At 52.3% G+C, this 10,630-nt stretch overlaps 1 protein-coding gene across 3 annotated transcripts in view; it reads right to left on the bottom strand.

The window, feature by feature from the left end:
• Positions 1–352: 352 nt before the first annotated feature.
• Positions 353–10,630, bottom strand: part of Crtc3 (CREB regulated transcription coactivator 3) — a 110,079-nt gene continuing 99,801 nt past the window's right edge. For all 3 annotated transcript variants that reach the window (XM_028873767.2, XM_028873769.2, XM_028873768.2), the window contains exons 11-15: positions 10,048–10,346; positions 6,267–6,467; positions 6,100–6,180; positions 3,971–4,073; positions 353–3,412 (exon numbers count right to left, since the gene is read on the bottom strand). In XM_028873767.2, coding sequence (XP_028729600.1) covers positions 3,204–3,412; positions 3,971–4,073; positions 6,100–6,180; positions 6,267–6,467; positions 10,048–10,346 — 893 coding nt within the window. In that variant the 3' untranslated portion in view covers positions 353–3,203. The remainder of the gene's footprint in view (positions 3,413–3,970; positions 4,074–6,099; positions 6,181–6,266; positions 6,468–10,047; positions 10,347–10,630) is intronic.

Below are 10,630 nucleotides of genomic sequence, written 5' to 3'. Positions count from 1 at the left end.
CTGGCCAGAGGAAGATTTCTGGGGAAGATCTCAGGAGTCTCCCCTAACACCAGTGCTCAGTGTAGCTGAGGGAGTGCGCCTCTGAAGGAGAGGGCAGAGGGCATTGGGAAGAGGGGTCAAGGCCGGTCCTGGACTTCAGTGGAGGCAGGAGACCGAGCCGCCCAGGGGACCCTGCCCTTGTCACCCAGTTTCAAAGGGACTGTGTCCCTTGCATTGGTCATGAGAAAGCTCAGTAGGTGAAGGACCCAGTCAGAGAACTTCAGAAACCAGGGACTGCCAGCCACGCGGGCAGAGACAGCCAGCGAAGTTTCCCACCAGCCATTGCGCCCAAGGTCGGAGAGAAACGCGAACAGCAGATACAACCATACTGTGCTGCTTTTAATTACGAAAGATGTAAAATGATGCATTATAAAACTTGGAAGCTACTTTATACAAAGTCCAATCTTTCAATATTGCTTGACAAAGGGCCGGAGCTGGGACGCTGGCAGGAAGTCTGATTAGCTGCTGGGATGGCCCCATCCTGGAGCGGCGGCAATGCTGGGAACCATCTGTGCATAAATCAGAAGAGCCCTGGAGAGAGCGAACAGGAAATGTCTTCAGATACGTGCGCGAGCATGCCTACACCACTTTTCAGCTCAGAGGATACAGTAGACTTAGGAGAAGGGAGCAGGGCAAAAGAGAACCGATCTTGGACAGGATTGAAACATTTCTCCTCACACGCACATCCTAGAACCCACAACCGCTACACAGCAGGGAAAACCGAGTACAGCTGGTGTGACAAAGTTAAAACTTTGAAAAGGAGGTCTGGGGAAGCCTGTAGCCACTTCAATGCTGAGGCTTAAGCCAGGCTTGTCACAAAGGCAGCAGTAAGTGCAGGTGGACATGACTGGGGTAGGCGACACTGTCTTCTGGTGTCCCCGATGACGCCTAGACAAGGTGTGCTCTCCAGTGGCTTCAAGCATCTCCCATGGGAAGATCAGGCTGGTGGGCCTAAGAGCAGGTTTAATTCAGTGCTACACTGCATTGTCTTTTTAGCTACTTCCCCATTGGCTGGAAAATACCCCAGGGGCAGGGCAACTCAGGGTATGAGGTCTCGGGGTCTCCTATTACAGCACTGTCTTCCCCTGATGCAACGATCCCACGGATAAGGCACGATGCGGGGAACAGACTGAGCTGGGACCCCCTTTCTCTAGACTCTGCCATCAGCACCGATGCCTGCCTGAAGGCTGAGCTCTGATTTCAGGGGCCCCTGACATAGGAGCTGGCTTCCGTGGCGTGGTGGGGTGCTGGCCAGCAGGAAGAGTGCAGAATGACTAAAGTCACCCCGCTCTGGGGTCTCAGGCACAAAGCACAGGAGAGCTCCACTGGAAACAGGGCGCACAAGCAGAGGCCGGTGGCATCTTCTGGGGGCGGAATCGGGTAGACAGGATCTAATTTGGTCTCCCAATTCAACAGCAGAGACTGAGGTAAAAGGGAACACGAAATTCTTGGGTCCTAGAGGAAGGAGGAGTATGGCACCATCAGGGCTGTGAAGGATCACAGGGGAGGCCTGAGAAGAGATGACGCAGACATGGTGAGGAGAGGTGCAGAGCAGCCTCCTGTCTGAAGGCTCCTCTTGCCACAGGTACAGATGTGGCAGCTTCTTTCTCCTTCATCCTTGCCTGCCCGGGTGGAAACAGTCATCGAGCCTCAGGAAGGGTGGCAGCTGCTAAGCAAAGACTCCCCTTTAGGGTGTCTTCCCCTCCCCCATCTCCTCATGCCTGGCTCCTCCCCTGCATGCTATGTGGCGGCACCACTTTGCCCACTCTGGGCTGGAGGCAGTGGTGGCAGAAGCTGGTCCAACTATTGTGTGACATGGTGTTAATGCACAGCCAGAGCCCCGGGAGTCAGGCCTCATTCACTATAAACTTGTTTCTGAACCTCAAAGCATGCACCTCTATTGTAGGCAATTTAGAGCGAAACATGGATCTGAGTAGGAAGGTTTTGCTGTGGGGCCTAGTGAAGACCCCAGGTCCTGCACGTAGGGGCTTTGGTGTGCCCAGTCATTCCGGATGATTCCCACCTAGCTGCTGAGGGACACAATCCCAAGGAGGATGGCTGCAGAGCCTAGTGACAGATGTGGCCATCTCGCGTGTTAAGGCATATTCAAGTGAGTATGAATCGAGGCACCAGGAGGAGAAGGGGAGCGCTGAGCTTAGGCAGGGACTAGAGGCGGCTGCAGGTCAGATGCCCACCACGTGGCACTCATTCACTCCCCCACGGCTGGGCCACACCCAGCCACACAGCACGCACTTCTACCAGGCACTTGGTAGGCACTAGGGGTCCAATAAGGAACAAGGCACAGCTTCTGCCCTCTCGGAGCTTACAGCCTAGTGGGATGGCATTCAACAGAGGAAGCCGGGGAAGGAAAGGGCAGTTCAGCTGCTCTGCACTGACGGGAGTCCCGGCAGCTCCATCGGGGGGGGGGGGGGGGGGGGGCCTGCAGGGTGGCCGGCCTAGGCTGGAGGACATCTTGTGCAGGTGACACCCACAGCCTCCCAGAAGGAGCACTGCCTCTTGAGACTCTTTTCCAGGGAACTTTCCTTCAGCGAGCAAGCACGTCTCCCTCTCCTCCTGTCTGGGAAGCAGCCGAAAAGAGGTCACAGACTGGGAGAAGGCAGACCGAGCTCCGTTTGTCTCCCTACAGCCTGCCCTGGGACGGGCGGTTAGGCTTCTTCGTTTTCATTACGCCAGCGGGCAGAGCAATGGCTAGGCCCAGAATATTCACCAGCTGGAGGTGCCTGGCCTTGGTGGGCAGAGAGAAAGGCATCATGGTGCTCTGGTACCAACTCCGCGGCCTGTGGCCTCCCCAGGACTCCTACGCTGGGTCCCATCTTCAGTGCTGACTGGGATCTGTGGATGCTGTGGAGGCTACCACAGCACTGTCTACGCTGACACACGGACTAGACGGCCAACAGACAGAACAAAGGTGACAGACACGCAGCTTCCCAGTCGTCGGACGCTCCCGAGTAGCTGGCTTGCAAGCAGTGAACTGGGGCCACAGGCCGGAGAGGCAGGCTGCAGCTGTGTCTAGAAAAGCCACGACATCTGAGCTAGGACGGCAGTGGAGAGCCTGGACAGCATGGCTCGCTCCCTCCCTCCGTGCGGATGGCTCCATTCTAGCCTCTTCTGGCCGTTTCAGTCCCCTGCTCACTGTATTTAGCTCAGAGCCGGTCAGCTCGAAACGTCTCCTCCACAGAGGGGTCCAGCAGGCCCATGTTAGAGTCACTTAACATGCTGAGTCCATCCAGGCTCAAGGGTTCGATCTGCAGCTCCTCTTCCAATGGAAAGGGAGTGTCCATGTCCAGGCTGACCTCGGGCATGCCCGAGAGCCCTCCACTAAGGCCTTTGAAGAGGCTGGCACTTGTGTCTTCTGGAAGGAACAGAGAGGAAATTCAGAGACAGGAGGACTGAGGCTTCTACAGAGTGACCGTCCCCAGCAGCCTATCCTGCCATCTTCCCGGACAGGCCAGCGAGCATCACCTACTCAACTCCCCGGCCCACAGCGCTCGCCTCTGGAATCAACATCTTTCTTTTGGACAGGGTCTCATTCTGTCTGTAGCCTAGGTTGGCCTCAAATTCAAGGGGACCCTCCTGTCTCAGCTTCCCAAGGGCTTGAATGACAGACATGCACTGCCATGTCCAACTAAGTCTGATTTTTGGTAGTCCTCCCGCCCCCTTCTGAATGGTTTCTCGTCACCTGAGACCAACTGTTTCAGAAACGTGTTGATCACCAGGGCTTTCCTCACTGCCTGCCTCCGTCTCTACGCCTGGCCACCTGCATCTGCAAGTCAGACGGAGTGTGTGTGTGTGTGTGTGTGTGGGGGGGGGGTTGTTTCATTTACAGAATGCTGTATGATCTAAACTATCTTTCGGAGGTCAGCACACTGAAAGGAGGCCAACACGAAGCTGAGGGGTGGCACACACTCACCTGTCAGGATGCTGTTTGGGAAGTTCCCACAGTTGGAATACGGGTTTGGTCTCAAGTGGAAAGCGTCGTGTGGCTCTCGAGGACTCTGCTGCACCAAGGGCACCTGGAAGCATCAGAGCCACAGTGGGCAAGCACTCTGCTTCCAAGGTGTGTGTGAACACGTGCAGCGTGTCCCCACACTGACCCCCACTCCCTTCTGCCCAGGATCCCGGAAGGCTGTGTGTGTGAACACAGGCAGAGCCCTCCCTGGGTATCAGGAGGGGCCAGTGAGGACCACAGTGTGGACGGCTTTTCTGTGCCCACACACTCCTGCTACATGACCCCAGGAGACACCAGTGGCCACAGTTCCAGATTCTCTCTGAGTCTCGGATAGTTCCGCTCCTCAGCCTCACCGAGGCACGTGGGAGCCCATCAGAGGTCCCTCTGTGCTCAAGGAACAGTGGGTGCTCTGGCTTCTGGGTAAGAGAGCGAAAACCTTCCCTTCGCACCTGGCCAGCACCTCTCTAGACAAAGCCTCTGAGGCCTACTGAGAAATGGGGCCTGATTTAGGAATTCTTGCTGAAATTAATTTTCTAGACTATTTAAAAAAATCTCAGAAGAAAGAGCTCCAACACTTTTGAGGGAAGTGCTGGTCCTCACCGACCTGATAGAGCTCTTCATCAAACAGTGAGATGGGGCAGCTGGGCGCTATAGTGCTCGCCTGGCATGTGTGAGACCCTGGGTCTGATGGCAAGCACCACAGAATACCAAACAGTGACAGCACGAAACGCCAGAGAGGTGAGGCCGGCTCCTCCGGCCACAAGGAATCAACACAGGGACTTGGCTGTAGCTGTCTTTAGTTGTGTCACTATCAGTAAGTGCTGGAGGCGGGTCAACCCTCCCTTCTCTTTTTAATCCATCCTGGGGCCTGGCCTATCTTTACTAAATACTATTAAAAACACAAAAGCAAAAGAAAGTGGATGAATGAAAATACCCTGGGGAAGGAACTTCCATCCGGGTCCTGAGCCAAGTTCTTCTAGAAGGTCACGCACTGAGCTGGGCATTGCACCAGCCCACAGACACCGCGCTACGCTTCTTTCTAACGGCTAGTGCAGCCAGGGCTGAGTCTCCTTGTCTTCCAGACTCCCCAGCAAAGCAGCTTATCAGTTAGCTGATATGGTCCTTTGTGTGTAGATATGCACACGTGTGTGTGTCAGTGTCCATTAGTCAGCCATGATCCCTGTAGGTGTATATGTACGTGTGTGTGTGTGTGTGTGTGTGTGTGTGTGTGTGTGTGTGTGTGTATACCATGGGTCTACTCCACAGATGCCTTCCACCTTTATATTTAAGACAGGGTCTCTCACTGGCCTGGAACTCGTCGGCTAAACTTGACTAGCTAGCCAGAATCCCTAGAGACACACCTGTCCTTGCCTTCCCAGTGATAGGGTTACAAGTATGTGCAATCACACCAAGAATCTCTTTCTTTTCTCTTTTGCTTTTAAAGACTTATTTTTATGTGTAAGTGTTTGCCTACACATATTTTGTGCACCACATGCATGCCTGGTGCCTGAGGAGGCCAGAAGAGGGCATTGGATGCCCTGGGACTGGAGTTACAGATGGCTGTGAGCTGCTGTGTGGGTGCTGGGACCCACACCTGGGTCCTCTGTGAGAGCAGCAAGTGTTCTTATCTGTTGAGCTCTCCCTCAGTCTCCCCTTCCCCATTTTGAAAGGGGATCTCATTAAGTAGGCCTGGTTGTACACAAGGTTGACCACAAACTCACAGAAACCCACCTCCCTCTACCCCCCGAATGCTGGGGTTAACAGCGTACCCCTACACCTGGCATCCACTTCGTTTTTAAATGTAGGTTTCAGGGGTGAGACTCAAGTCCTGTGCTTTACTGATTAAACTCTCTCTCTAACCCTGTGACTAGAGTGCTATCAAAATCCACCATTGTTCATGAAGTCCCTCTGCTGACCCCACACAAGGCATGAGGCAGCCTCACCAGGACCGAGGAAGAGGAAGGGCGCAAGGATCTCCTGGCCACGGGACACAGAAGGGAGCCTCGTCTCTTAGACGGAAGGCTCTACACACAGAACAGCCTTGGCGGTGCAGTTTATACCTCGGGAAAGGCGGCCAGGAGTGTCCTTACCTGTGGAGGAAAGGCAGGACTGGACCTCAGGGGCTGTTGGTCAAAGCCCACATCTGGGAAGAAGTTGGTCAGAGACGAGCCCTTTGGGAAATAAGGAGGTCACTCGAGTTGGAGCTGGTTCAGGGTGAAGTAAGCGCCCCACCTCACCATGTCCCCCGGGGCCTTACCTGGGCAGCGAGGAGCTGGAAGTCCGACTGTGGCAGGGAGGAGGCTGCCTGGGGCTGGTGGGTAGGTGGCTCCTGGGCACGGGGCTGCTGCAGGAGCGGCTGAGGCGGCTCCTGGGGGGTGGGGTACGGGGGCGGTGGAGACACTTGGGCCTGAGGTTCTGTGGGCAGGAAGGGAAGTGGGCTTTGCTCTGAGGAAACCATCTGTGAAACAAACCAAGGGACGCATTAGCTTCCCAGTGATAAGGTCCTTCTTCGGGGTAGGAGAGTGGAGGGGAGTGGAGCGCCCGGCTCCCTGACATGCTGAGATGGCCTGCCTCTGCTCCTCTGAAACACATCTCAGCTTTACGCCCCTGGAAGCATTTCCTATTGGTGACATCTCTATTGTTTAAACGAACAAGAATACAGGCAATCTCCTCTGTTTTCTCAGTGACAATAATGCCATGCTTGCTGTTGAAGCCACAGCTGCTGGAGAGATGGAGGACTGAAAAGGTACCCAGCTGCGCTGCCATCTAAACTAAAGCAAGACACGAACACACCACTACCGACAGTGAACCCCAACAAACAGTACCACAACCATGAACACCACCAATGGGAGGAGAAGACAGCCGGAGAAGAGAAAATGGCGACCCAGTCTGCGAGACAGCAGAACCGAGAAGGCCACGAGTCAACTGTCATCCAAGAAACCCCAGAGCTAATCTGAGTCATGGGACCCTATCCCTCGCGCTCCGGGCCTGGGGACAGTAGGGAGCAGGGGCCGACGTTACCCCAGGAGGGTCTGGCCAGAGTTTCTGTGAGGGGTGACTAGCTGCCCTCTCTGATGCTGGCCAGGGGAGTGGAGGCTGGCTCTGCAGAGAGCAAGGTAAGGTCTCTGCCTGCCACAGGTGAGCTATCTTCCTCCGACTTGGCTCCCAGAGACTGCTCTCCAGACACAAACCCAAGTATCACACACTAGAGTGCTGCTCAAGGACTTTGAGCCAGCCTGCGACCTCTCTAGAGAGAAGTACCAGAGCCTCTGACAGAAGCTCCCCACAGAAGGGAGAGACGGTTCTGTCATGAGGTATATACCTCAGCAAGCTCCTACTCCCAGGGCTGCCTGTCAGCAACTCAGTGTCTTGTTCGTAAACGGGAGGGGAGAACCAAGGACTGTCAGAGCACCTCATTTCCAGGTGGACAGAGGACTGGTATGATCATCAGAGCCCAAACTGACACAGACCAGGAACACGGGAAGGAAGAAGTATGGGAGGAGGAAATAAATTTACTATCCTAACATTTAAGCCATTGAAGAAAGGCTTACTTTGGCCTGGTGTGGTGGCGCACACCTTTAAGCCCAGCACTTGTGAGGCAGAGGGAGGCACATCTCTGAGGCCTGCCTGGTCTACAGAGAGAGTTCCAGGATAGTCAGGGCTACACAGAGAAACCCTGTCTCAAAAAACTAAAAATAAATAAACAAATAAATATAAGAAGGAAAAATGAATGAACGAGAAGTGAGAGAAGAAATATGGGCATTAGAGAAAAATTTCATGATGTTCAGCATTTGTTCAACAGGAATTGCAGAAGGAATGGAGAAAAATCAAGAGAAATGTCATTGAAGAAATAATTAAAATTCCCGATGGACATAAGTTTCCAGACAAAAGAAACTCAGTGACTCCCCAGTCTTATGCCAAGCCACATTATCTCAAAGTTTCACAATACTGGAGACCAGCAGGACTATCCTAGATGCCTCCAGAGGCATGAAGGAGATGCCATTCCAAGTCTGGAGGAGACCAGTCAATACCTCTAAAGTCCCAGAGGGAAATATCTCAACTCGGAGTTCTCTATCTAGCCCAGCGATTAACTAAATGAAAGGCACTGTATAGTCATGCAAGGCGCCTGTGCTCTTTCCCCCACGTTTTACAGAAGATCTGTTTTGAAATGTGGTGAGATTATTCCAGTACCAGAGTTTGGGCTTGAATTAGCAACACACAGCTAGAAAGCCGGATCAGCAACTCCGAAGAGCAGGACATTAACATCTGGGAGCAAACCAAACGATCACTTCGACATTATTTCATCGTGTACTATGGGGGTCAAGTCTGACTACACAGACACCACACATTGTTCTAACTGAAATGATCATAAAGGAGCAGACTGAGTAAGGTGTGTAAAAGGGGCTGTGGGAATGTTGAAAGAAAGCTAGATCCCAATCTTGGACGGCAGGATGTCCTAGATAATGCTTAACAGCAAAAACCGAGAAGAAAGTAAGCACGAAATAACATGTTTATAGCGAAGAGATTAACTAAAAGGGTTGGAAACAGCCGACTCTGGGCAGTGAAGCCTGTGGTTAATGGTTAGGAAAGACAAGCCCTTCAGAACTATTTGTCTTTTGAAACTACATGCCTGAGTAAGATTTTTTTTAAACCTAAAAATTAAATAATAAATAAAAATATTAGCGAGTAGCCGGGCAGTGGTGGCGCACGCTTTTAATCCCAGCACTCGGGAGGCAGAGGCAGGCGGATCTCTGTGAGTTCGAGGCCAGTCTGGGCTACCAAGTGAGTTCCAGGAAAGGCGCAAAGCTACACAGAGAAACCTTGTCTCAAAAAACCAAAAAAAAAAAAAAAAAAAAAAAAAAAATATTAGCGAGTCAATATTCTCTACTCTTAAAATGTAGCTAGAAAGCAAGATCACTTTTATAGCTCATAAAATAATCTCACAAAGAAAAACTAAAAGGACTCCAGTAACATTTTTGGGGTAAGAGCGTTCGAGACAGGGTTTCTCTGTGTAGTCCTGGCTGTCCTGGATCTCACTCTGTAGACCAGGCTGTCCTCGAACTCACAGAGATCCACCTGTCTCTGCCTCCCGAGTGCTGGGATTAAAGGTGTGCACCAACACCACCCAGCAATCCAACAGCATTTTAAAAAATTAAACATTTTTAAAAATTCCCAAATGCTGTCTCATCTTCCCCGGAAGAAACGGCTCCCACTCCCAGCATCCCATCGCCAGTAACTGGCAGAGTGACTAATCACCAGGTCATGTGACTTCTTCCCTTGTGATCTACCAAGTCCTCTGTGCAAACCATTACTCATTTACATGAAGCAGTGAGTAGTTAATGATGCTATAATGCATCTAGGGTGTGGTAAATGGGCCAAAATATATTTATCAGTGATTATGAAATGGAGGAACGCCCTAAGAGTTGAGTGTAAAAACAGTCAGAAGCCCAATGGGACACCCTCTACTCCTGCAGTGGCGGTGACCCCCAAACAGGCCTCCTGCTAAGCAGACTCCTTTTAGAGCTGTTACCCCTCCTCATAGCGAGCAGTTCACAAAATGAGAGGAATGCTTCTCAGGCGGTCACAGGAGGGGAGGAGGAGGAGGGTTAATGCACCACAGGTGCCAGGACACCCAGGGGTTGGGGCTTTTCTCTGGGGCTTGCGGTAGTTATTGGGTCAATGACTGATTTTCTGTGCACAGTCCGTGATTTTAACCTGGTTTCCCTGAATTGCCTTTCATCTTTCACACCCCACCTCTTCCCCCAGCCCCAACGTCATGAGTTAATGACTACAGATTCTTTAGTATTTGCTTAAGGGCAATAAGTATCACAAGCCGGCTATTAGAACATCGTTAATGCATCCTGCCTCACGCACACCTCTGCTCTCTTAGCTTATGAATAAGGCAGAAGTGAGTGTATTGCAGTCTCGGGGATGCGCAGTGTAGTAACAATGGACCAGGCCCAAATGGTCCAGAGGAGGAAAAGCCATCATCCCCTGCTCAGCCTGTTGAATGGAGGCGGTTCTAAAGTCTTCTTCACCTGGGAGGCAGGATAAGGGTTCAGTGGGCTGCTTGACGAGAGCTGTCTGCTGAAACCTTGATGTACTTCAGGGCCAGGAGAGAGCGTGAGAGGGCTCACTGGAGGCTGCCTGCGACGCGAGGGGCCGCTCAGGTTCGTGGTGGGAAGAGACGGGTTGCTAAGGGAGAAGAGTCTAAGTGACGGGTGAAGAGAAGACGCACTGGCCACAGATGTCTGTGGGTGGCTATTGAGGGATGAGGATAGCGTAGTCTTATTGAGTGTGGCTTGGATGGAAGGGTTACTTCGAGAACTCTGGAGACCTGCAAGATAACAAATTACAAGTTTCTTGTTAGGACTTCAGATCAAAGCTTTTGTTTCCTCAAGAGTAAAGCCAACTTCCCACTAGCTAGGTGATGACTGTGTGTGTGTGAAGAAGTCTCTGGGCAGCTCTCCTACTGGAAATGACTGGGGTGTACCAATGGAAAGGGAAGGAAAGAGCATACATCTATTGCTTCCAAAGAGGAAAAACGCTGAGAAAACAGCCCTGGGGAAGCTGGAACAGGTGAGTAGCAGTGAGGTCTGCTCCACCTCAGGGAAAGGAGCC

This window comes from Peromyscus leucopus, chromosome 1, assembly GCF_004664715.2.
Source record: "Peromyscus leucopus breed LL Stock chromosome 1, UCI_PerLeu_2.1, whole genome shotgun sequence".
Taxonomy (NCBI): domain Eukaryota; kingdom Metazoa; phylum Chordata; class Mammalia; order Rodentia; family Cricetidae; genus Peromyscus; species Peromyscus leucopus.
The sequence above is the reverse complement of the archived record's forward strand: the minus strand, read 5'-3'. Positions and strand labels throughout refer to the sequence as shown.